This window comes from Caretta caretta, chromosome 8 (assembly GCF_965140235.1).
Source record: "Caretta caretta isolate rCarCar2 chromosome 8, rCarCar1.hap1, whole genome shotgun sequence".
Classification (NCBI taxonomy): Eukaryota; Metazoa; Chordata; order Testudines; family Cheloniidae; genus Caretta; species Caretta caretta.
The window spans coordinates 44,328,804-44,356,417 of NC_134213.1; the positions used below are offsets into that span (position 1 = coordinate 44,328,804).

The 27,614-nt window shown below is 49.2% G+C and overlaps 1 protein-coding gene across 1 annotated transcript in view; it reads right to left on the reverse strand.

Annotated features, from left to right (window-relative positions):
* CRIP2 (cysteine rich protein 2) overlaps positions 1-14,515 on the reverse strand; it is a 58,480-nt gene extending 43,965 nt beyond the window's left edge. The window contains 2 exon segments of the mRNA XM_048862432.2: positions 14,198-14,290; positions 14,293-14,515. Coding sequence (XP_048718389.1) covers positions 14,198-14,290; positions 14,293-14,500 — 301 coding nt within the window. The 5' untranslated portion in view covers positions 14,501-14,515.
* Between the last annotated feature and the right edge of the window lie 13,099 nt (positions 14,516-27,614).

Sequence of the window (27,614 nt, forward strand, 5' to 3'; positions counted from 1 at the left end):
GTGTGGCACCGCTGTGAGCTGTTAAGCATTTGACTCACTCGACCCCAGAAGTAGGTGCATTTCAGTAATGGATTCACTTGACAGCTATGGCTACTGTGCTGTAAATTCTGTGATGTGCTGTGAGATTCTTTTGGATCATGCAACACCTTTCACCCCAAAGTATGCTACTCCGTTTAATGTTGAAGGCTAGTGATATTCAGCACCAGCCTTCTCCTACTGCAGCCACATACGCTAGCATTCCAGTTCAAATAACTAGCCCAGCAGGTTTCGGCTATGTGCACTAGGACAAACTCCATCCGCTACAAACACTTCCAGATACTACAGGGGCAAACTGCTGCCAGTTCCTCTGGGGTAGATGTAGAGCATCTTCCACCTGCAGCATGATTTGCAGGCGGGAGGCCCATGCCAGGCTTTGAGCCTCAGAGAGGAAGCTCCAGCTTTACACCCTTCCAATCAACGTCACACACTGCCAAGTCTAAGCCCAAGAGATCCACTGCCTTCCTGCTTTAGGGCAGACCATGTGATGCAATGAGCTGCCCTCCATCATGACAGCCCAAACAAGGAGCAGTCACTGTAACAGTATGAAAAACAAAGTCCTTTCCCAATGAGGCCATTTCCTTTTTCCCTCCAGCTGGGAAGAGAAAGGGGCATTCAAACAGCTTGGAGCCTCTCAGCAGCACACCAGGAGAGCGCCTGATAAAAGCCTGATGGGAGACTCACAGACTGCTGCACCAGGCAGCAGATATACAGAGCCTGGTACTTTAGTTTGCTACTGTGGACTGTGTTCACAGACACCGACTTGGAGGGGGACCCCGCCAGACACCCAGTTCCTGAGCCTCCACAAACCCACTCCCTGGCAGGGCCCCCCCAAGGACTTCTGAGAACTGAGGGGGGCAGAATCTTTTGTAGATTTCTGTCTTCTTTGCAGTGGCTTTGGGTGGGGCAGTTGCACTGATCAGATCTTAGAAGCAGGCTGCATGTCACCCACACGTCTGTCTGAGGCAATTCCAGTGTGCCCGTCACCACTGTATCTAGGCACCATCCCATGTCATCTGTGGTGAATCGAACTGACTTCACTGAGTGGAAGTTTTCTATTGGGACTTCAATGGGAGTTTTCTGCTGGCTTCAATGAGAGCAGAATCTGGACCTCAGCTTGTGCCTCTTTATTTTAAAAGCTTTTTGTATAAGAAGTCTAACACCTCCTCCCCCCAGTTCTACAAACTCTCATGCATGCAGATCGAGTGCCTCACATGTGTAAGCATTTGCCAGGTCAGGCATAATATGAATGCAAATACACTGCGCCAGGACAGTGCAACTAATGTAGGAATCCATATGTAAGAATGAAGAATGCTGTCACAAGATGCTATCTATGTTTATCTAAAGTGCTAGTCAGAACTGTATGATATTGTTTTGTATTACAGAAGGAGCATGGGACCACGTAATTAAAGAGACATCATGAATCTGAAACTTACTCTACTCCAAAGAAGTTTAAGCTTGTGTTGGTACCACACCAGCCTTGTGTCCCCTGCCAGCCTCTGTAGCTTTATCATCACATTTTCCTTTGTGGCTTTATCACCATATTTTCCTTTTTCTAAAGGAAGCTTCTCCCCCTCCAGCTGCTGCATGAGACCCACACAAACAGAGGGAAAATCTAATCGCTCTGGTCCTGAGCCTGAACTCACAGGACTCCCTGCAGTACAAGGGCAGCACCACTTTTCAGGATTGGGGCCTAATACCACACCGGGGAAACAGCAGAACTGAGCACACAGAGTGCTGTCAATCACACAAAGAAGAAAACAATAGAGGAAAATGTTTTCCCCACCTACTCCCTTGCAGTGACAGTCATCTCAGGAGCCTCAACAAAATACAAGCAAGAAAAGTTCACACTGAGATGTGATTCTTTTAAATTGCCACAGCACCTGTATCTAAGTGTCTACACACAAGGGGAGGGCTACAGAGGTGCGGCCATTCTGAACCTGGGCGTTTGCTGATGCCCGGGGCCTTGGCAGTGCAGCATTAGCATTCGGTCCATGGCACTTTCTTTGTTTCTTAGTGTATTTCCCAGCACTCAGGGAATGGTGAAAGGTTCACCATTCTGCCCACAAGCTCAGGACCCGTTCTGTCATATTTAATCATTTGTGCGAGTGTCCAAACAAGAACATCCCAACCCCAGGCACAGCTCCTCTCCCCCTCTTGCTGCTGACAGGACCCAGATTAGCAGAGTTAAAAATACACAAAACTAGTTCAGAGGAAACGATGACAGGCAAAGGCGGAGAGCTCAGAGTCAGGCTGTGACCCGGCCTTTCCTAACGGTATGTCTGGACTAGGATGAGAGGAGTAGGATTTTAGATCATGTTGCTTGCACCTTCTAACACAACTTCAAGTCTAACCCAGGCTCATCCCACAGGTCAGCTCAACCAGCTAGCGCGTGTGGGGATACAACTTGCCTTGTTTACCTTCATGTGTTAGAATGTGGTTGCTAACATGCTCTAGAAATCTACCTTTCCCCTTCGCCAGGAAAAGCCCTAAATCTCTCACTCTCTCAGGGACTTCCTTCCTGCAGGCAACAGCCCACCCTTCAAAAGGGAAGCCAGCCATGTTCCTCCTGCTCAGCAGCGGATGCCAAAATTATCAACCTGCATTCTGTTTAACCACCTGAATCTTCAATTCCCCGTCCTTGGTGGGGGCCCAATCTCAAATCCGGGGAGTCCATGGAGAGCTTCCCACAGACATCCGTGAGAGCTGAATCAAGCCCTCCAGGAGACAGTGGCTTCTTCAGGCAGTTGGGGCCCAATTCTCCATTGCCCTGGCACTGTTTTGCACTGGGATGAATGTCAAATGCAAAAAGAAAAGGAGTACTTGTGGCACCTTAGAGACTAACCAATTTATTTGAGCATGAGCTTTCGTGAGCTACAGCTCACTTCATCGGATGCTGTAGCTCACGAAAGCTTATGCTCAAATAAATTGGTTAGTCTCCGAGGTGCCACAAGTAGTCTGTATTCGCAAAAGGAAAAGGAATAACACAGCTGTTACTCTGAAAAATGTAAATAGTTACCACTCCAACTGAGTAACATTTTGCACCTGCTGTGTACCTGCCTTCAGCTCAGCGTCCGAGGGTCTGGCAACATCAGTTACTTTTAAACTAATCAGTTTCTTTTAAATATAACAGGTCATGCTGGTAGCCTGAAAAATGGCAGAGAAGGACAGCTGAGCGATGAACCTCCATGCTTGCTAACTACTAGGGCCTGAAGCTGAGGCTCTGCATTGCTCTCTGCTAGCCAGGAGATTTCCTCTAATACGCGACACTGGAAAACAGAGCAGCTCCCTGTAACAGCAGCAAGACTTGCAGGAAAAACACACAGCCCTGAAAGGTAATGGAAGAAGGAAATCATTCTGACTAGCTGGGTTATACACATTTGTAACCCACCCGCTGAGAATCATTTAGGCTGTCCCCTCTGTCCCCACCCTGATGTATATCCATCCACTGCCATTCACATTTTTAATCTTTTCTCCAATTCGGAGCCCAGGCACTGCCCATAGGATCACTATCATTGTCAAGCCCTCTCCACCACAAGCCTGCCGAAGCTGCAAACCAAAGTCAGTCAGTCAGTCTTCTGGCTGATGTTCTCTGTGCACCAGACACACTGCGGGGCCACAGGGATGGGATCATAGCTGCTGCTGACATCTTGTTGCCATGGCTTGTTTTATTTTTAAAAAAAAAAAAGCACTAAAGCATCTGCCTGCCAACACGGGTCCATAGAAAGTTACATAGATTTTGTGACCAAACATAGTAAAAGAAACACGGCTGGTCCAGTCAGTGACCCCCTCCAATCCAGCATGCATGTCTTTAATTGGCTAATTTGTCCTGTGCTCTCCTCAGGTTTGGGAGAAACCACACTGGTCTTTATAGCATCCCGTTCCATGGCAGGGAACACAAGGCTCTAGACTGATAACGCTCATGGCTAGGGCCAAGCTCTCTCTGAAACCTGCCCTGATTTGCTCATGACCGGGGCCTGCTTTCTGGAGCCCGTTGGTTTGGTGAGGCAGAGAGGTGCTTCATCTCCTCATCACCTTCCAAGCCCCAGAAGGAAGTTCTACACTCTTCATTCTTGCCCTCTCCCATGGAAACACACCAGGTTTTCAGTATGCCCCATAGTTTCCAGGAACTCTACAGAGACAAGGACCAACACCCATTTTTAAGGGAGGAAACAGGAGCAGAGTGGGGTCTGGAGGCACAATCTGACTGGCTGGCCTGTGCCGATGAGAGCCCAGCACCACACAGGACACCAGGAATCCACTGGCCAAAGTTTTAATACAAACATGGAGTCCACATGGCATCACACACTGCGTGTACTCCTCATCTGCTGGAGGCCCTCCACAGCCTTGGACCTGTTGCTTCACGATGTATCCGAGCCTTGAAAACTGCACATACTGGCTGCCCTTCCACTCATGTATTCCCACAAACCTATAGTGCAGGGTTCTGGAGAGCTTCAAGCTACCCACAGATAACTCCACGCATTCGCTCAGGGAACAAAAGATCTGCTAATTACCCTTCACCACCCTATGGATGGGTGGAAGTAACTGAATGACGGGGCCTGCTGGTGCAAAGTCACCTGCCAACACAGTGTGCAGCGCAGCCAGGTTTCCTGCTGAAACAGGCAGACAAAAGGTCTCCTTCCTTCCAGGGCTAGGAAGGGACCCGTGCCACAATGCATTGCAGGCACTCTCCTTTTTCTGCAGGATGTCAACCGCTCTTCAAAATTATCCATGCTAAAATTAATCAAAGGAAGCCCACTGGACCAAAGAGTCAGGTGTCAAATGCCATGTGGGCTCAAGTGCTAGGAAGGGAAGCCAGAGACATTTTCAACTCCCCTCCTGCACCACTCTTTCAATAGCTTCCCAGCCCAGAAAGGCATTGTCCCCTCTCAGGCCTGCATGGAAAGGTGAGGGTGAACAGGGTGGATGATGCAACAGCCTGGAAACTCACGTGGACAAATTTAACCAAACCCACTTGGCCTGTCAGCGGGGTTTGAACCCAAGCCATTCAGTGCTATAAGCCTTTACCGCTGGAGAACAAAGTCCATTAGTGGACTCAAACTTTGCAGAAGAACCAGTCACTAGAGGGGGACAAAGAACCCCCTCTCCTTACATGGGTTGCACAAGCACAGAAAAGATCACCATGAAGCGATGTGCCCAGGGACATCTGTAGGGTGTCCAATGTAATTTCCTGCATTTTACAAGATTTAAGACATTTTATTTTTTAATCTACCTGCCTCCATCCTGGTAGAAAGCCAACAAAACTCCATTCTGACCCAGCGGCCTTTGGGTCTTGTCTGGTATAACCCATCAGGCACACACAAAACCAGGAAGAAAGCCATGCAGAAAGCCAACACTAATATTAGAGGGGAAAGCAAAATCAGAGCAGGTTCTCTACTGACCCGCACTGTGCACCTGGGACCCAGCTCCCATTCTCAGCAAGGTCTCCTAACCCTTGTCCTCAGTACTGCTTATACAGCACCTTCAGCATGCATAGTGCTGGAGTAAGAGCAGGATGGCTTTTAGTCTAAAGGCAACAGAGGTAATATATATTAGGTACTAGGCACAGATCTGACCCTGCATACGTAAAGTCAGACCTACGTGTGATGTAACAGAAGCTATTCATTCTTTGTGTTTTACTGTAACATTTTCTTAATAACTGTATGGAAAATTTGTTTTGCCTCATTATTTTTGTTTCTCTCCCCGCCACCCCATTTTATCTGCCTCTTTTCAAGTTGTGCCTCTAACTTTTCTTCCCCCTCCATTCAATTTCCTTTCCCCCTCTCTCAATTTCCCCTTTCCTATTTTCTCTCCCCCTCCCTATGCTCTGGACAGTGATCAATAAATGAAGCTCCCTTCTAACTGCTTGCTTGCAGCCTAAAAACTAAGCTCCTGTTCCTGAAGACACTTGCACAGCACACGGGAGCGTTCCCTGGATCAGGGCCTAGGCTCTCGCCACACCTGCTGTCAATCAGCAGTTCAGTGAGAAATGGAAGCACCACTCACTCCCTGCTGACCTAATGAGCAGTATGGAAAAACTAGATACTAGTTGGCTTGCAGGGGAGTCTCCTGCCAGTCCCAGGCACACCCAATCTGTCCCTCAGCTGGGGAGTCTCCTGCCAGTCCCAGGCACACCCAATCTGTCCCTCAGCTGCTCTGCAAGGAGAAGCTGTGAACTGGCTCCCAATGAACAGCAGAGGAGGAGGGGAGCCACTGAGAACTGCAAGGATGAAACACAGCAGCATATTAGGTGCTCTCACCTCCTGCAGGGGTTTCTGCAAGGCTGGGTCTATGCTAATTGTGGGATGGAACACAGGTAGGAACAAGTATCCGGGAGTAGCCGTGTTAGTCTGTATCCACAAAAACAACAAGGAGTCTGGTGGCACCTTAAAGACTAACAGATTTATTTGAGCATAAGCTTTTGTGGGTAAAAACCCCACTCTTCAGATGCATCAAGTGATAGGAACAAGTGGTTAATTAACCAGGCATGTTAATTAACCTGTCCAGATCTGCTCTAGGAATCATTTCAGGGAAGTTCTCTGGCCTGGGTTACACAGGACCCAGACTAGACGATTACAGTCATCCCTTCGGGCCTTGGAATCTATGAAACACAGTTAACAACTGGCATCTTGTCTTTCAGACCACAAGCTCTTTGGGAGCAGAGCTTGCATTTACATCTGCACCGCACTGAGCACAGTGGGGCCACAGGCGCCGACTTCCCCCCTTTCCCGTGGGTGCTCAACCCCCCTCTGGCCTCAGCTCCGCCACCACTCCACCCCTTCCCTGAGGACCTGCCCCTTCCCACCCCTGCACCGCCCCCATTCCAACCCCTTCCCCAAAGTCCCCGCCCAACTCTGCCCCCTCCCTGCTGCTATTCCAGCTCCTTCCCCAAATCCCCACCCCAGCTTCCCCTCCTCCCCCTCCCTCCCGGAGCGAGCTAACACTGCCAAACAGCTGTTTGGCGGCAGCTGAGCGGGAAACCTTGGGAGGCAGGCAGGCAGAGGATGGGGACGCAGCACGCTCAGGGGAGGAGGAGGTGGTGATGGTGGGGCGGGGATTGAGGGGAGCTTGGCTGCCAGTTGGTGCAAAGCACCCACTAATTTTTCCCCATGGGTCCTCCAGCTCCGGAGCACTCACGGGGTCGGCACCTATGAGTGGGCACACCCTGATGTGACCCTTAGCCATTACTGCTATAGAAATGTTTGCTAATAAGCTGCAGACATACCCCCAGTGAAGAGGCAGGAAGGAAGGTTAGGGGCTGCTACTACAGGAAGGCCTTTGTGATTTTCTGTCATTTGTAGTATTTGTCCAAGTACACTACAACTGTGCTAGTCACCCCACTCTGCAGCTTTGGGCAATTTCCTGCTCTCTAGGACTTTCACAGCTAAATCCCCGTCAGCTGCTTGTATTCTGATACCGGAGTCAGGCGGCAACTTGCTAGAAACCCTGTCTCCTTAGATGGACACACCCAGAGAGCAGCCTCTCAGACATCAGAATAGGAGATTATATAAGAGCCAGCTTCCAGGCCACCAGCATTATCCCTGGCAATAAAGCAGCTGTGCTTAAGTCACCCATATGGTCTCTGCCATGCAGGCTGTGCTGAAGAGAAGGCTGGAGTTTTCTCAATATTTTAAGCAAACCTATAATACACGCACAGACAAAATCCTCACACTCAGCCATGCAGAGCCGGCCTGGGCTGGAGATTTTCAGGCCATGGGCACTGGAAAACAGCAAGCATCTATTTCCAAGGACAGTGGTTACTTATTAATAGCAGAGCTGGTTCTGCTCTTCTAGCTTGAATTTCTCCAGAGCAAACAAGCCTGCACAGAGCTCTGCAAAGCACAGAAGGAAGCAGTACTGGCCAGAACATCGTATTCCTAAATACAGCGGCAGGAGAAGCTGATACACAGGTGACCGGTGTAGCAATGATGGGCATTGGGCACTTTGACACCAGCCAATGGGCCCGTTACTGAGCTCAGACCCAGCTGCAGTGACCATGGATCAAGGGGTCTGCTCACCTCTTGCTAACACTTGTTCCCCTTTCCTGTGACGCTGGGCTGCTGCTTACCAAGGATTCCCCTGTGGGAAGCTTGGACTGCTCCCCCAGGGTATCAGTGAGAGGCAGCTTGCCTCCATTCTTCTCCTATGGTGCTGGTTACTGCTGGCCCAAGCTACAGAGGCTGATGCTGGGCTGTGAGCCTTATACCCTCCACCCCCCGCCGCCCAACTCAGAAGCACTCTCCAACCTCAGACGCTGGCCAATACTGGCAATCAAATGATCCCAAGCTAAAAGCCTCTCTCCCTGCTGCCTCCAGACAACAGGCTCCTCATTCCACACATACAAAATTTCCCCCCAATACCTCAGCACTCACTGCTGCTGCCAGTTGCACAAAAATGCTAAATTCTGGGGCTATTTGGCCACTTCTTCCTCTGGCATGGGCTGGCATGTACCCATAGGCATTTCTTTGGACAAAGAAAAGCCACCCCCTTGCAGCAAAGCTCCCTGACTCTGTAATTGCATGCGCGTTCACACACCCACCGCCAGACGAGGTCCTTTAGAACAATGCAATCAAGAACAAAAAATGCCTGTTTGTTATCTGCCTGCCTGGGTTCCAGCAGATGGACAATAAATCGCATGTACTTGTTACATATTTTGTCTTTTTAACTTTGTATTCAAGCTCAGAATTCTGTGATAAACATTGCACAGAGAAGCAGCAAGACGCCAGCTGATGCAGTTTTCTCTCTGCAGTGCACTAGTCTGAAAACAAAGGCTGGTAGAGAGGGGCAATTCAGAATTTTCCCCCAGGCACAGGCCACAAAGGCAGTGACCCTGCAAAACTCACTTGGAGGCCTCTCTTTTGTATTGGTAGCTTAGGAAATACTCAGTTGTTTTGCTTCAGGGTGACTGTGACCACCAACTCTTCCTGGTGGAAGAGACCAAAACATGGGCTATTTGCAGTTAGGGGTCTAGGAGTCAGCTACGGAGAATTAGCATCAAGCAGTTACTTTTTCACTTAAATAGTCCCAACAAGTATTCACTGGATCTTTCAAATCACATCGTAAAAAAAAGGTAGACTAACCAATGGCCCAGCTGCTACTGGGAAAAACATCCCAGGCCACAATGTGCTTTTTCAAAACAAAAACAAAAAAAATCTATTTTTATGTTTTCCTGCACTTTAACCTCATTCTGTACTTCAGGAAACACCCACATCCCTCTCATTACAGAGGCAGGATCTGCCAGATTTTTCCGTGGAGTAAAAGGCAACAGGAAGACTGAAAGTTAATTTTCCATAAATAAAATTACCGTTATTTCTGGACAGCTGCCCATTTCAGTACATGAGCATCTCAACAAAGTCAGGCAGAGGGAAGAGAAAAATAATTTGGTTACATTTTCCTGAGATTCAGAATCACAACTCCTGTCATCTAAAATAATTATAACCAAGGGTCATTCATCACAAGGAAGTAACACTTCCAAACAAGCAGGACTTTATTAATCAGTCTCCCTTAATTTAAGAGGCAATAAAGGAATTCATGCACACACGCAACCTGTGGTAGATACTTCCACTATTGCTTTCCTACTAGGTTATGTGATTTATTGGTCAATTGCAGTGGAAGTTCAAAATAAAAACTGGCCTTGGAAACAAGAAGCAGGAAAACACCTCTTCTTCTGCCACTTTCCTGATATGTTTGGACTAGATCTGGTCAGGAAGTGATTTCCCCAACTTGCAGAAAAAGTGTTTGATTTGTTTTCATACCAAGAGAAATGAACATGTTTTGATATTTGGGTTTTGGGGGGGGGGGTATTATATGCAAGATATTTCAACAAAAGCATACTGTTTTTGCAACATTTTCCATCAAAAAAGTGTTTCAACAGAAAATTTTGGACCACCTCGGACTCTGATTGCTCTCGCCACTCTTGAATACAGACCACCTTGGCTGGCATAGAACCAGCATTGGCTCTGTGGCACAGTCTCCCCTATACCCCTTTCCTCAGACCCCTCAGAAGCCCTCTCCCACAAATAAAGCCAGGTCTCCATGGGATGTCAGGCAGCGGAGGCTGAGCTGGGGCTGGGAGGAGCAAGGGAGCAGTCACAGCCCATGGCATGCAAAGATGGCTTCTATCCAAGCGGATTTCTGCATGTTGTTGCTGCAAAGTAGGGAGCATAGGGTGTCTCTTCTCTCTAGGTTATTACCTGCTCCATGCATCTAGGCAGCTCATTTATGTAGCTGTGGGTGGATGACACCTGCATAAACCCATCTTCCCTGGGACCGTGGGGCAAGAGGGCGGGGAAAGTAAAAGAGCCTAGAGCTTCTGCAGGACTGACGCTTCCACTCATCACAAATCCTGGGAATGCTGACCTGATTCCTCCCTAAACGGGGAAGATTGGAAGTGAACTCTGCAAGATCATGGTTCCTCTGGCTCACTCCCATGGGTACTTCTGCTTGGGCAAAATATGGCCCCATCTCCCTGACTGTAGCTGGGGCAGTCAGGAGAGGACAGTCTTCTCCACTACCAACAGCAACCAGTGATTCCACAAGAACAGAGTCACCCAGAGAGCAGGGAGAAAGAAACTAACATCAGACTGGGGCCTCCAGGAAAACAGACACGGTATTTTCAGCTTAAAAGGGAAAGATTCACACACAAGGGAAGAAATCCAACAGGCTGAGTTATTCCCGCCCCCACAAAAAGACTTAGAAGGGGAGAAAAAGCAAATTCCTATTTCTCAATGTTTACTTGGAGATGGCTGCAGCGGAATGAAAGTGCACAACCCTTCCCAAAGCTTTGAACGCTCAGATGCTATCATAACCCCATGGTATTTCTCTACCAAAATAAACAACCAGGAGCAGCAAGGACTGGGGAAGATGGATGCTTGAGCAGTCACACACTTTGCTACATGGCAGTAGATCATAGGAGGGAGATGGGAACTATTCTCCAGGGTGGGAATAACCTGCAAGCAGCACTAGCCAAAACTAAGCCGGAATGCAAAGCTAACTAATTCAATCAGAAAGTGATCTGGGTAATGGAGATTAATTCCCCATGCCTTTAAAATTATCCTAATCTTCAACAGTAATTCCGAGGACTCTTAAGACCATGACAGGTTGGAGAAGGGAGCAAGTCAAAGCTAGGTTCTAGTTGGTGCCAAGCCACGGTCTGGACCATGTACTTTTCACGTAATAAAAGCGGTATTGGAAGAGGTAAGTTGTCAAATGGTGGCAAGGCACAGCAAGGAGTCAGGAGACCTGGGCTCTAGTCCCAGATTGGCCACGACCAGCTCTGTAAACTGGGGAAAGTCACTAAAATCAGGATGCTCCACCAGAGACGCCCAGGGTCTGACTTTTACAGGTGCAGAACAGCCATCTCTTCAACTGCAGTCAGCAGGAACTGTGGGTACTCGGTGCTTCTGAGAATGGGGTCCAAGGTGCCTCAGGCTGGGCACCCCAAGAATGGATATCCCCAAATTCAGAAGGCACTTTTTAAAATATAATTAAGTGTCTTTGTGCCTCAGTTTCCCCATCTGTAAAATGAAACTAATACTGCTTTACCCACCTTTGTAAAGTGCTGTGAGCTCCATTAGTGAAAAGTGCGCTATAAGAGTATTTTACATAAATTTACAGTAAAGGAGAACAAAGCAATTCAGAGATTTTGGAAATGGTTTGGATGAGAAATGCTCTGTACTTCAACATGCAGAATTGAGGGGTGGGGGGGGCACATGTAGTTAACCTTTGCATTCTAGCTCTTTGCTGTCTGTAGATGCTGCTGGAACTCATTTCTGACTTTTACCTCCCATTCTTCCCACTACTGCCAAGTTCTCCTGTCTTTCCAAAAACAACTTTGCCCATCCTCTGGAAAGTCAATGTGTCCTAACTCAGGCGGGCCTCCTGGCACCGCCATCCTGGCAATACTGGTCAGATCAAAGCTACTCAGCACCCACAATCAGTGTGAGATTTGCAGATGATTACAGACCAGTCAGCCTAACTTCGTTCTCTGGAAAGTTACTGGAACAAGTTATTAAACAATCAATTAGTAAGCACCTAGAGGATAATAGGGTTACAAGGAATAGCCAGTATGGATTTGTCACAAACAAATCATGCCAAACCAAAATAATTTCCTTTTTTGACAGGGTTACTGGCCTGATGGATGGGGGAGAAGCAGTAGATGTGATACACCTCGATTTTAGTAAGGCTTTTGACACAGTGCCAGATGACATTTTCATAAGCAAACTAGGGAAATGTGGTTTAGATGAAATTACTGTAAGGTCAGTGCACAACTGGTTGAAAGACTGTAGTCAAAGAGTAGTTATCAAAGGGCTGCTGTCAAACTAGGAGAGTAAATCCAGTGGGGTCCCACAAGGGTCAGTCCCAGGTCTGGTATTCATCAATATTTTCATTAATGATTTGGACAATGGGGTGGAGAGTATGCTTATATAATTTCTGGGAGACACCAAGCTGGGAGGGGTTGCAAGCACTCTGGAGGACAGGATTAAAATTCAAAACAACTTTGACATATTGGAGAATTGGTCTCAATTTATCAAGATGAAATTTAATAAAGACAAGCTCAAAGTACATCACTTAGGAAGGAAAAACTGCATGTACAACTACAAAATGGGGAATAACTGGCTAGGCAGTTGTACTGCTGAAAAGGATCTGGGGTTTATAGTGGATCACAAATTGCATCTGAATCAACAATGTGATGCAAAAAAGGGTAATATCCTGGGGTGTATTAACAGAAGTGTTGTATGTAAGACATAGAAGGTAATTGTCCTGCTCTACTGGCACTGCTGAGACCCCAGTTGTGGACACCACACTTTAGGAGAGATGTGGATAAACTGGAGGGAGTCCAGAGAAAAGCAACAAAAATGATAAAAAGGTTTAGAAAATCTGACCTGTGAGGAAAGGTTAAAAAACCTGGGCATGTTCAGTTTGGAGAAAAGACGACGGGGGGGGGGACCTGATAGTCTTCAAATATGCTAACAGCTGTTATAAAGAGGATAGGGATCATTTGTTCTCCATGGTCACTGGAGACAGGACAAGAAGTAATGGGATAAATCTGCAGCAAGGGAGATTTAGGTTAGACATTAGGAAAAAGTTTCCAACTATAAGAGTAGTTAAGCTCTGGAATAGGCTTCAAAGGGAGGTTGTAGAATCCCTGCCACTGGAGATTTTTAAGAACAGGTTGGACAGATACCTGCCAGGGATGGTCTAGGTTTATTTGGCCCTGCACAACCCAGGGGGTTGGCCTTGATAGCTTCTCAAGGTCTCTTCCAGCCCTACCTTTCTGTGAGTCTATGATCTCAACACACTGGGTGTGGGACAGACGCGAGCTGTTTTGAAAAATCTGGTCCGAGCTGCAGAACCGAGCACTTGAGAGACTGGCCCAGCCACGCACACCCATCTGGGCAGGGGATCAGACAACACAGCAGAGATCCCAATCACCCTGTCCAGTAAGCGCACACAGGGACTCTCCCAGGGAGCCGGTACCAGAGGACCAGATCAGGTGGAGCCCTCACAACTTTACAAATACAAACAACACAGGTGTTTCCCCCTAACCAACCAAAGCAGCAGAGGTTTAGCTCTAACCCTTTCCCTGCCACGCCCTATCCATATAGCCTCTACTCATCATGTTAAATCCAAGCAGAGAGCCACAGACCAAGGTCTAACATGCTCAGCTGCCCTCTGTTCCCAGAGAGGGGGAGCCTGCAAACTGGAAAGGGGGTGCACCCAGGTTGGGGATGGGCTCAGCCCCCTTATTCCCAGGTAGGGGTGCACAGAGGGTGGGGAAGGGAGACACCAGCTGCCCGCCCCGCCCCCGGGAAGAACGCACGGACTGGGGATGGGCTCAGCTCTCGGGAGGGGGGGTAAAAGGGGGGGGAATACAGGGCGGGGGGGGTCGCAGCCCCTACTGCCGGGTTGGGGCTGCACCCAGGATGGAGGGAGAGTAGCCTTCCCTTTTCCCAGGCTGCGGGGAGTGTGTGAAAGGGAGGTACTAGTCCCTCCGAGGAGTGGGGATGGGGGGAAGAGCTGCGGCTAGGCTGGGGAGCGCAAGGGGGTAGCCCCTGTTCCCGGGCGGGAGTGCCCCAGGCTGGGGAGCGAGGGCGGGGGGCACCGGTCCGTGCCCGGGGGATGCCCCGGGCTGGGGAGGCAGGGGGCACCGGGCACTCACCGAAGTAGACGGTCTTGGTGCACCGGGGGCACTTGGCTGCCATGCCGCGGGTCGCGCAGCCGGGGAGACGCGCTGCTGTGTGCGGGCTCCCTGCTCCGCCCGGCCCAAGCTCCGCTCCGCGCCGCCCACAGCCCGGCTCGCCCGCCCATTGGCCGCGCTGGCGAGCTGGGGGCGACTCCGTCCCCGCCTCGCCTTCCCTCCCTCCCCGCGCTGCGCCGCTGCTGAGACCGACGCGGGGGCCGGGCGCGCCAGCAGGTGCAGGGAGCAGCCCCCGCCGCCCAGCTGCACGAGGCGCCCCCTCATCACACGGGGCTGCGCTGTCTGCACCCCCCGAGCGCGGGGCCGGAACCGGGGCCGGCTGGAGACAGCTGCTGGGCACCAGCGGGGGGTTGCCCCTGCTGCCGCGCATCACTAGTCCCTGCTGAGCGCAGAGCCAGGGCGGGAGGCTGGGAGCCACAGGGCTCCTCGGACCCTGGCCCAGAGCGAGCTGCACCCTGCCCGGGGCTGTGTCCGGTCCCAAACACCTGGGCAGAGCAGGACAGGGCCCCCCCAGGTGTCCCCTTCGCACCCTCCCCGCAGCCCAGCCACGCTGGCCCCACCTGAACAGGGAAGGCAAGTTCCCCTGGATGTGTAGAAACGCCAGCCTCCAAGGCTGCAGGGAGTGACAGGCGCAAAACTGATAGCAAATTAAGAGGCCCAAGCCCAGGAGAAAGGCATGTGCGATGGGAAGGCACTGACAGTGAGTCAGGGGGCACAGCGCTCCTAGCCAGCTGCGGAGGTGATGGTTCCCACCAGCCCTGGGTGGCAGGTGGCAGTGAAAGGGCAAAGAGGAGGATGGGGATAGGGGAGACGAGCAGGATTGGGTCCATACCTCTTTTTGAAATCAAAGGAAGCAGGATTGTGCTCAAAATTACCTACAACAAAACTCTTTGATCAATTTGCTTAATTGCAACCTCTTTCCTTCCAGCAGAGCCCGGGCATGAGAGCTGAAGGCGATCTAACTACAGGGAACGTTCCAAAGGGAACTAACCGTCCATTTTCAAATCAGGAGGAGGAGACAAGAGACAAGTGGGATTTTTCTTGCTCCCATTCACATAAATGGGAGTTGAATACCCATGGAGAGCAGGATCAGGCTCTGGGTGTGTGTGCACATATTGCTCATAAGGGTTCTGCAATAGCCAATGCCTAAACCAGATCCATTCTACATAGGTTCTTATGCCATGTTCAGCACTATAGTAGCTGAGTGCCTTCCTGTAGTGCACCTGACTAGCATCTGTCATGGGTTTGTTCTCTCATCCTTGCCCCGTAGGGAGAAGGGTGTGCAGGGGAGTGTTTTGTTTTGGAAAAAAAATTAATACACACACACATATGTGGCTCTATGTGTCCATTAGTGAAGGCATGTCAAAGAAACATGCCTTGCTCTTGGAGCTGACGGTGGTGAGGTTTAGGGTGATCCTTAGTTTCTGCGGGAATTCATTCCACAATCTGGGACCAGCCCCCACAAAAGGTTTGGCGTCTGCAAAGACAAGCCTTCCCCTTGGGCTAGAGAATTCCACTGTGGCAGAGGAGTGAAGTTCTCAGCCATGGACCTCAGCCTGGGCTTTAGGCCCTTTCATGTACCTTGAGTCCAGGCCATGGAGCTCCTTGAAGGACCAAGACCTTGAACCTGACTTGATAAATATGGGAACCCAGTGTAGGGAGTGGAGGGCAGGTTTGATGTGCAGGTGGTTACTGAGCCCGCATTGTTGAGGAGACGCACTGCAGCATTCTGTACTAGTTGGAATGTCTCAAAGGCTGAAGGCTTCATGCCCAGCTGTATCACACTGGTGTCATCCAGACAAGAGGTGACAAAGGCAAGAAGAACTCAGACCACGTCTCCATCCGCCAGAATGGCGTGGAGGCTCCGAGCCAAAGATGGTAGAAAGCGTTACTCACAGACGCATTCCTACACTAGGGACGTTTTTCTGAACATATTGATTTGTCTGAGTAAGGAGGCCTGTTAAAGACTTATAGGTAAATGGCGCCATTTGATAGCGTTTACAAAGCGTCTAATGCTTATACCATATGAGATACAGGTAGGTTTGAACACTGCCTCCAGCTAGAGGCAGTTTTCAACAGCAAGAATAGCAAAGGGTTTCGGAAACAGTCCTTCTTTGAAAACTAGACAATGAAGCTGAGACACACAAAAAGTGGCATTGATGGGTAATGTCTTTGTTGTTAGCCTGCACCTTTTCAAAGGTCAAGGCAAACCTCATAACTGCTGGAGTCGGTCCTTCCCATCAGTTCCCACTTGGCCTAGGATGAAAAGGCCCAGATCCTCAAAAGTTGTTAGGCTCCTAACTTCAACAGAAATCAATGGGAGTTTGGTGCTTAAATACCTTTGAGAGTCTGAGCAAAAAAACCCAGTTCTGTTTTCCAGAGGGGATAACAGAAGGCCTGATTGTCCCCGACGATGATCCTCGTGCAGTTATTTCTACCCGAGCACAGTCATATCCAGTCCAAATGATGGCATTTTACTCAGATGTAGGTTACAAGGCGGCAGTCACACAGACTGCCTAGAAGATTTAAGCAATTTGCAAAGGTTACATAGAAAGCCTATGGCAGAATTGGGGAAAGAACACTGAACTAGGAAGTGATGGGCTCACATCTGAGCCACTGGGTCACAGTGCCTCTGATGCAAACAGCTTAATGCCTCTGTACTTACTTAGGCTACCTGTAAAAATAAGGCTTTTTGACCTCTACAAGGGGGTAAAAGCACTGTGTATGTGCAATGTATTATTATTAGCCACTTTTCACAGATATAGGATAATTTAAAAAACCCCAAAGATTAAGTAGCCTGGACACGAGGCCTGGTATCACAGTGGGTAAGGCATTGGCTGTGGAAACGTGAGCACATAGATGGGTGTGCCATCACATTGACTAGCCGGTATTGAAGGTGCTGCTCACTCTGCAGGGCTAGATTAGCTCTGTAATGGTGTCAGGTGTACAATGAAGGATATAGTGCTCCACAGGAGCCATTTGCTCCTTGTCCAGTGAATGCCACTCCTTAACCTAGCACTCTGGTGACTCTTCTAGCTGATTTATTTAACATTTAGTTAAGGTGGTTGTGATGACATGGGTTTTTTAACTGCCCGCAGTACGAGTGTGTTTCTCACGGGGCAGTGTGGGATTGATAATGTCTTTAATGAGACGTTCCCTGACTTTGAAGCAGGTGAGTTTAGTATTTGCTGGAAGAGCTGGAATTCTGTGAAGCTCAGAAGTGTTGGTTGTCACACAGTTAGCTTGCCCCAAAGTAACCAGGCCACCTCCACCTCCACCACCAAGCCAGCAGCTCTCTCCAGCAGTCAGCACAGCCCCACCCTCCGGGGTGTATGATGCAGCAGGGCCTAGTCACAAATGAGCTCCCCCTGCCATGACCTTTCAGGCCCTTTCCTGCCTGCTTCTGACTCCTGCCAACAAACCCAGGAAAGGGAGGAATTCCTGCATCTCTTGAACCCCAGATGGGTAGCAAACTCTGTCACACTCATTGCTCAACTGTGGGTCCTCAGTCACATCCCATATGGGGACTGCTGGGAGATGTACGACCCCCAGAAGCTCCAGGCCGCCATGTCTTGTGGAGATCTGGGGAATACAGCTGCTTCACCACCCTTTGTTTCCAAGGGTGAAGGATCTGCCCCCATGCCCCTCCTCACCCCTGTGTGCCCAGACTCTGCACAGAGCTGGGAGGTACAGAGATATGCCCTCTTTCCCTTCCAGGCCCACAGAAGCCTGAGCAGCATCAAGCCCTTGCAAAAATAAATTAAAAGGATTCCTCATTTATTGCCAGATCATCAAACAGCTAGCAGTGCCCAGGGACTTGCAGCAGAGTTTTGCTTGGTTACCATGGCAACTGCAGCATCAAAATTCCTTCAGCTATTTATTAAACAGAGAGAAGACTCAAGATGAAACCCTGGAGATCTGACAGAGACATGGTTCTTTGTTCAGAAGGGTCTGGCTAGGGTTTTTAGCAAAGGTATTGGGCAGACGGCTCCTTGCTGATATTAAAAGGGACAGCGGAGGAGAGACAGGTTAGGCTGGATACTGGATTTCAGTCCAACAGTTCATCTGGCTGATTTATTTTAGCAAATAGTAAATTTTAAGATAAATGCATTTTTCAGGGCATCAAAACTATTTGTGAATTTGAGTCTAATTCAGTGAACAGTTTCAGTCAAAAAACCCTGAAAACCAAAATTCCATCTATGTTGAAATAGATTCCTAGATTCTAAGGCCAGAATGGACCATTGTGGACATCTAGTCTGACCTCCTGCATAGCACAGACCAGAGACCTGCCCCCAAATAATTCCTAGAGCAGAACTTTCAGAAAAACATCCAATCTTGATGTAAAAATTGTCAGTGATGGAGAATCCATCACAATCCTTGGTAAGTTGTTCCAATGGTTAATTACGCTCACTGTTAAAAACGTATGCCTTATTTCTAGTCTGAATTTGTCTAGCTTCAACTTCCAGCCATTGGCCCATGCAATACCTTTCTCTGCTAGATTGAAGAACCCATTATTAAATGTGTTCCCCATGTAGGTACTTGCAGACTGGGATCAAGCCACCCATTAACCTTCACTTTGTTAAACTAAATAGATTGAGTTCTTTGCGGTTATCACTGTAAGGCCTTTTTTTCTAATCCTTTAACCATTCTTGTGTCTCTTCTCTGAACCCGCTCCATTTTATCACCATCCTTCTTGAATTGTGGGCACCAGAACTGGAAACAATATTCCAGTAATGGTCGCACCAGTGCCAAATATAGAGGTAAAATAACCTCTCTACTCCTACACAAGATTCCCATTTACATGTCCCAGGATCGCATTAGCTCTTTTTGCCACGATGCCACCCTGGGAGCTCATGTTCAGCTGATTGTCCACCAAGACGCCCAAATCTTTTTCAGAGTCGCTGCTTCCAAGGCTAGAGTCCCCCATCCTGTAAGTATGGCTACATTCATTGTTCCTAGATGTATACATTTATATTTAGCAGTATTAAAACACCTGTTGTGTGCTTGCACCTAGTTTACCAAGTGATCTAGATCACTCTGAATCAGCGACCTGTCCTCTTCATTATTTACCACTCCACCAATTTGTGTGTCATCTGCAAACTTTATCAGTGATGATTTTGTTTTCTTCCAGGTCATCAATAAAACTGTTAAATAGTGGAGGGCCAAGAATTGATCCCTGCGGGACCCCCAGGAAATGCACCCACTCAAGGACAATTCCCTGTTTAGTTACATTTTGAGACCTATCAGTTAGCCAGTTTTTAATCCATTTAATGTGTACCTGTCATGAACCTGTGGTAGGGCACCATCTTTAGGCTATATGGGGAGTGCATGCACATGAGTCCAATTACTCCAGCCCCACCCCAGCGGATGCTGTGGGGCATCTTTCTAGCTGTCTGGCACTCAGCTTCGGTCCGGGACCTCTCGACTGTCTCCTCCCCACTCTGTGTCCCTGGCAATGCCACCAAACAGCCTGTATTCAGCAAAAGGGGTTACACCAACAGAACGGAAAAGAAAAACCTGTAGGCAGCTTCCTCAGGGCTATGGGCCCCTCTGATTTCAGAAGCAATGTCATTGTCCACATCAGAGGTCACTGGGCTCCAGTACAAGTCTCAGCTCTTTTCCTCTTCAGCTCAGGGGATCTGCACCTCCTTCTGCAAGGGCAGGGGCTCTGCAAGCTGTCAGCCCTCTCTCCAGAGCCAGAGAACCTCAGCCTTTTCCCTTCCTAGAGCAGCCCCCATCTGCATGGACGTCCCTCTTTTTAACACCTCCTCCAGTCCTGGAGTGATTTGCAGGTGCAGCTCAAAGCAGCTCCTTAACCCCTTCCATGCCACTGCAGGGTTTATGTATCCCATTGTAATGCCGTGTTAATTTTATATCATTCCATTTTTTTAATCAAAATCTTGTGCGGTACCAAGCCAAACGCCTTACAAAAGTCTCGGTATATTATAGCAACACTATTACTTTTATCAACAAACTTGTAATCCCATCCAAAAAAAGCAATCAAGTCAGTCTGACAATCAGTTTTTCCATAAACCCATGCTCATTGGCATTAATTACATTACCCCCCTTTACAAAACAAAACGTCTCCTCTTGAAAATGTCACCACAAAGCATTTCGGCAGTTTGTTTCAAATCCATGTTTTTGACCCAAACCAAATGGTTTCAGCTTTTCGCTTTGGTGAGACTAAACGGTGAAAAAAATCAGTATGGGTTCAAAACAAACCAATTTTTTTTTTCTTTTTTGGTTTAGCCACTGAACGGAAAAAATCAATTATTCGCTCAGCTCTACTCAACAGTTGTCATCAGTTAATCCTGCTCCTAAAACAGAGATTCACATATGCAGGAAGATGTGGCTGTCAGTCCGAGGAGGTCCCAGGAAGCTATATATGCAAAACATCCCCAAACAGATGTAGCTCTACGCCCATCTCCCCAGTCCGGGCTGACATCTGGCTGGTCTCTGGCCTATCCCTTTGCACACTTGGACAGGGCTGGTAGGGTGGCTCATCCTGCCATGGTGGGCTGTGTGGTTCAGAGCTAACTGGACAAGCTGTGGAGGATAAAGAGGGCATACGCAGGAGAGGATGACAGCAGGAATCAAACCTTTCATCCCACAGGCACTCCAGCAAGGGGGGCGCAATGTCTTCAGCGAGAGCCAAGACCCTTCATGCCTCTTTGCTCCAGGTATGAAAGCGGTCAGGCAGGAGTGCTGCAGGAGCAGTAGCTGGGGCTGAGATGCCCACACAGTTTTATAGTAAGCCAGAGGTGAAAGTAAGCCGGTCTGGTATGGCCTATCGGCGAGAGCTGATACACCGTGCCAGACCAGACCGGCTTCCCTAGGCTGTTGATTTAAAAGGGCCAGGGCTCCCTGCAGTGGCAGGAGCCCCAGGTCCTTTAAAGTGCCATCTGAGCCCTGCTGCTGCTACCCTGGGGCTCAGGCAGCCGGGCTTGGGCAGTGATTTAAAGGACCCGGAGCTCCGCTGTGGTAGCGGTGGCTGGAGCCCCGGGTCCTTTAAATCACCCCTGATCCGCGGGGTTCCCAGCCGCCTCTGCAGCTGGGAGTTCCGAGGGTGATTTAAAGGCCCCAGGGCTCCCAGCCACAGCTGGAGCCCTGGGGCCCTTAAATCTTTGAAGTCCCCGCCTTTTCCAGTTGAGGCCACGCCCCTGCTCAGGACTCCAGCATACTGGTAAATCCTTTAAGTTACTTTCACCCCTGTAGTAAGCGTTAGTCCTGGCTAAATTATTATTTGTATTACAAAAGCATGGTTAGGGCCCAGGGCCCCATTGTGCCAGGCAGTGTGCAGACGTGTCAACAGAGAAACTCCCTGCCCCCAAAAGCTTACAATCTAGATAGACAAAACAGACCCAGGGCGGTACCTCTGCCAGGGAGGGTACTAACCTGAAAGCTGCTGCAGGCCTGGTTAGTCACCTGCTCTGGCCAGAAGGCTCCTGGTTTAGCTGCTCTGCATTATGCTTAGAGCCCTCCAGGAGTCTAACCACACAGAGCACCAGCCGGAGGATTCTGACCAGAGAGCTGTAAGCCTAGTGCCTTCCAATCCACCCATGGCCATAGGCTTGGAACGACAGCTAGGGTGAACTGTAGCCAAAGATTCCTCACCTTCTCACCCCAGCCAGGGAGCAAATGGACACCCAGCCACAATATCCCTCAGCTGATCCCTGGAGCTGCCAGATCACCTTTCCAGCCCAGGGCAATCACACAGCAACAGCCCTCCCCACCCCAGGAGCTGCCAGAGTTACTTGGGCACAATGCACAGTGTTCCACCCAGCAGCTTGGTAACCAGGACATTGGTCATTTATGTTTGTTAAGAACGTACTTGCATATTCAGCTGTCGCCCATATTAGTCCATTTTTATATAAGCTCTGGATTTCTGAACCAGCAGCTCTGGCAAAGCAACTGGCCTCAGGTCACACAGCAGGTGGAGCTGGGAAGAGCAGCCAGGTCAGCAGGGCCTCAGGCTAGTGCCACATCTATTGGAACAAACTACTACCTGATACTGTGAATGAAACATATGGTATGGAGTTAGTATTTTAGGAACACTTGATATTTTCTTCTGAGGCCTGGTCAAAAGATCTGGCACAAGCATGGTCACTAAAGGGTCCGTGGGTGACTGTGAGACTTCCGTGTGGATGAAGAATGTTGCAGTGGATGGGGCTGCTGGTTGAACCTAGCTAAGGAGGGCTGTTGTGTTGCAGGGCAGTTGGATGCAGGGCGTTAACAGCCAGACCCAGATGGACTAGCCAGTTCAACAGTGAGAATGAGTGAGTCCATGTGCTCAGGGAGAGTCTGTTAAACTTACTTCTGCCTTGTTGCCTACAGAGCAGCCCTGTGGCACTGGCTAGGCAGGTGCTGCACCAAGACCCCCTACTCATTGTATTACGCCTTGTTCTCTTTACTGTTACCTTCTTCCCCCACCACACACCCTGCTTGTCCAGCTCCCCCAGCTGTTGCTTCTTGTCACAACATAGATAAGCTGACCCCCAAAGAGACTGCAAACTTTCTATTGCATGCCCGCCCCCCAGCACCCTACATGTTGGCACTGCGATCCCTGACTGGTGCCGCTAGCCACAAATGCCACTGCTGCTGCTTGTGGCTTTGTGGCCTGGAAACCTCCATCCAGCCCAGTTTTAGCAGCTGGAATACTGGAAGCAGCACAGAGTCAGAGGGAGAAGTTGCTGGTAAGAGATGTTGAGAACCGTGTGCATTAGCTGGCTTTCTCGAGGGGAACTGTCTTACAATCATTTTTGCCATCTTTGTTCCAGGTGACCAGGATTTAGGTCCACATGGTAATTAAGAGAAAAGTGTCTCAAGTCTGTGTCAGTGATTTCTCTTCCAACAAGGAACTGCTCACTCTAAAATGACCCTCTACCTAGCAGCAATATTTAGTACTTCCGTGGTGCATTAGGATAGGCCTGTATAAACATCACGCTCATAATGACACTTTGAGGCACAATAAAAGCTCCCCTGCACAGGATCTATCATTCTGAATTACCTGCGATGTACTAAGCACTCCATAAATCATAATTACCCTGATTATACAAATGAGGCAGCTTAGACAGGGAAGTTAAGAGATGTGCCAAAGGCCACACAGCAGGCTCCATAGCAAATGAGACTAGAACTCCTGAGTTTCTCACTGACAGCCCATGCACAGTCCATTCAACCATGCTGCCTGCCAACAGTAGCCTGATCTTACATAATATATTAAAGGATTTTGGGGAGGCTCCAGGTATTCATTGAGCTACTGGATTTGAAATTTACCACCTCCATTAGTTCAGCTCCAAGACTCCAGGCATCACTCACCCGAGACCTTGAGGTCCCCTTGCAGTTTCCGGAATGCCTGCAATGCATTTAAAAACCTTCAAGTGGCAATAGATAGAAACCACACAGCAACCTCAGCAGCTCCTGGAACACTACCTGTTTCAATACTACAGCACAGCAATTATGTTTGGAACCATGACATTCCTGCTGCATTTGTGTTTTGATTTAATTTGGCTATTCTAGTATGCCTGGGAGTGCATGTTGTAGTCAAGCTTCTATCTGGCTGTTGATCTGTGGTATTTCTATTGTTGCAAAACGGTTTTTTTTCTCATCATGGCCTGCACAGTCATATGAAGGGAATACATTCAGAGAGGAATTTAAAGATGAATTTTGATGTCATCAAACAATCTCTTTGGCTTGTGTAATTTCTCAGGGCTAATATCAGTCTCCCTGATCTTGCTGGGATACATTAACATTAGAATTCTTCCTTCCCTAACCTACTCACAGTTTCTTGGAGTTATAGGCTGGCTCTTTAAAGGCGGCCTGAGGGAGCTGGGCACTGATGACTTTCAGTGTGAGCTAGGTAGCTAAAGCCATTAGGCGGTGTTGCAAATCCCAGCAATAATCAGACAAGTGAGAAGGGAAAATGTTTTTTCTGAAATCTAACAAGAATGAAACTGGATGAGTTTTCAGTGCAGTTTCCCGGTGTGAATATGGATGGAGCAGGAGATCAAACCCTGCTGGCAACCCATGCTGGAGCTCATAGCTTATACAGAGTGGATTTTCTTCTTCCCCATTAAAAAAAAAAGATTTTAATGTACAGAGTGAGAAAGAGTACCTGTGAGAAAGAGGTTTCATAGTGAAGCAGTTACATTATGGCCATCCCCCAAACTTCAAAAACTCCAAACTCAGGCTCCCCCCAGCAAAATCACAGGGTTTTTTTAAATATTATATTGTCCATCTTTAGTCTGTCTTTTGATTTGATTCCCTACCCCACCTCACTGTGTGTGTGAGTGTACGCCTGTCTCAGTGTGCGCATCCATCTCAGTGTGTGCATGCAGGTGCTTGCCTCAGTATGTGTGTGTGTGAGACAGACAATTGGTGTCACCCCAGGTATTGAGCAAGGTGATTCTGGCTCTGCTGCAGCAGCTCACGCTGTGGCCTGACAGAGCTTTCAGCTTCTCCCCAATCCCAGCATTCTCCTGGGTGTCCCCCCACATCTGCCCAGCCCCCAGATCCCACATGAGTTCCTCCTGGAGCCCTAGGGGCTCTTCACCCCCCATCCTAGGCCTTGGAGGCAGCTGCAGCAGGGTCCTGTGAGAGATTTCAGGCTTCAAACCTGAGCCCGAGTGGCCCCAGGCAGTGTTCAGGTGACAGCCATCACCCAGCGACTCACCTCAATGACTGGAGAAGGGGGCTGGCGGGGCCGCAAATGTCTAGGTCACAAAGGACCCGGCCCGTGAAACTCCTGATTGGAGAAGACATCCAGCCTCACCGATTGGTTAGGAAGCTGTACTTAAGCCAGAAAGAGGCACAGGAAGTTGTCCAGCCAACTAGAGGACTCTGGCTGGCTGCTTCAGTGGGCCCTATGTTCCTGCCTGATGCCTGAGCCCTGCCTTCCTACCTGTTCCTGACTCCCAGCCTGTTCCTGGTTCATGCCCTCCTTCTCTCAGACACTCTTCTAGTCCCAGTTCCTGCTCTCCTTCCTCACTCCAGGTCCCTGGTCTTATGTCCTACCCCTGATACTGACTCCAGCTTTAACCTCTAGCTTGACTCCTGACTCCATCTCTGGCTCTGACCTTTGGTTTGGTACCCGACTCTGACCCTGGCTTTGTTCCAAGCTCCTGACTCTATAACCATTAGGCCTGAACACCCATGCTCTGGTCCAGGGATTTCCCTACATGCCCCCTATGGGCGTGTTTACCCCCCGAATTTCCCCAACACCCCCGCCCCCCAGTTTTGTGAACTAGTTACATGCAGTGTTGCCAATTTAGTGATTGTTTGGAAATTTGAATTGAAATCGAAACATTAATACACACTTTAGAAGCATATAATGTGTATCATAAAATACGTGTATCTGAAAAAGTATAATAGATTTGAAAAGTATGTACAGTTTCCTTATACAGCTGTTGTTTTTTATGACCATGTCAGTGCATTCATTTCAGTGATGTTGACCAACCTAATAATTTCAAATTATGATTTGTAAGCAAAGTCTAAATGAGGTCTCCCTGACAGCTAGTGATGAGCTGGGGGCGGCGGGGAAAGGCTTCAGGACCAGATTGGATTTACATTCACACCTAATCTACCTAGGTATCTAGCAAATACAGCTGTGTTGCCCAAGTGATAGATTTTGGTTGGGGTTGGGTTACAAATCACTGGAATCCTTGCTGATCTTAAACACAAAAAAGAAGCTTACAAGAAGTGGAAGATTGGACAAATGACCAGGGAGGAGCAGGGCCGGTGCAACCACTAGGCGAACTAGATGGTCGCCTAGGGCGCCAAGTGGTTGGGGCCAGCCAAAAGCGCGCTCTGGGGAGGCGGTGGAGCGGAGGTGAGCTGGGGCAGGGGGGCGCGGGGCAGGCCACCTCCAGCAAGTATGAGGGGGGCAGTGCGCAGGGGAACCACTCCCCGCCCCAGCTCACCTCTGTTCCGCCTCCTCCCTTGAGCATGCTGCCCCGCTCTGCTTCTCTCCCTCCCAGGCTTGCACGCCAAACAGCTGATTGGCACCACAAATCTGGGAGGTGGAAGAAGCGGCAGCGGCGTGCTTGGGGAGGAGGTGGACCAGAGGTGAGCTGGGGCAGGGAGCTGCTGTACTGCAGGGAGTTGCCGCACACAGCTCCCCGGGCCAAGGGGAGCTGCCGCGGGGGGGTGCCTCAGGGCGGGGTGGGGTGCTGCTGCGGGGGCAGCCTTGGGGGGGGAAGCTGCCAAAGGACTCCCGGGGGGGCGGGTGCAAGGTGGACGTTTCGCCTCGGGTGCGAAACAACCTTGCACCGGCCCTGGGGAGGAGTATAAAAATATTGCTCAGGCATGCAGGAGTGAAATCAGGAAGGCCAAATCACAACTGGAGTTTCAGCTAGCAAGAGATGTTAAGAGTAACAAGAACGGTTTCTTCAGGTATGTTAGCAACAAGAAGAAAGTCAAGGAAAGTGTGGGCCCCTTACTGAATGAGGGAGGCAACCTAGTGACAGAGGATGTGGAAAAAGCTAATGTACTCAATGCTTTTTTTGCCTCTGCCTTCACAAACAAGGTCAGCTCCCAGACTGCTGCACTGGGCAGCACAGCATGGGAAGAAGGTGACCAGCCCTCTGTGGAGAAAGAAGTGGTTCGGGACTATTTAGAAAAGCTGGACGAGCACAAGTCCATGGGCTGGATGGCCTGCATCCGAGAGTGCTAAAGCAGTTGGCGGATGTGATTGCAGAGCCATTTGCCATTATCTTTGAAAACTCATGGCGATCGGGGAAGGTCCTGGACGACTGGAAAAAGGCTAATGTAGTGCCCATCTTTAAAAAAGGGAAGGAGAAGGATCCAGGGAACTACAGGCCAGTCAGCCTCACCTCAGTCCCTGGAAAAATCATGCAGTAGGTCCTCAAGGAATCAATTCTGAAGCACTTAGAGGAGAGGAAAGTGATCAGGAACAGTCAGCATGGATTCACCAAGGGCAAGTCATGCCTGACTAATTTAATTGCCTTCTATGATGAGATAACTGGCTTTGTGGATGAGGGAAAAGCAGTGGACATGTTATTCCTTGACTTTAGCAAAGTTTTTGACACAGTCTTCCACAGTATTCTTACCAGCAAGTTAAAGAAGTATGGGCTGGATGAATGGACTATAAGGTAGATAGAAAGCTGGCTAGATCATCGGGCTCAGTGAGTAGTGATCAATGGCTCCATGTCTAGTTGGCAGCTGGTATCAAGTGGAGTGCCCCAAGGGTCGGTCCTGGGGCCAGTTTTGTTCAGTATCTTCATTAATGATCTGGAGGATGGCATGGATCACACCCTCAGCAAGTTTGCAGATGACACTAAACTGCGAGGAGAGGTAGATACGCTGGAGGGTAGGGATAGGATACAGAGGGTGGGAGGAATAATGAAATGTTGTTATTCTTATT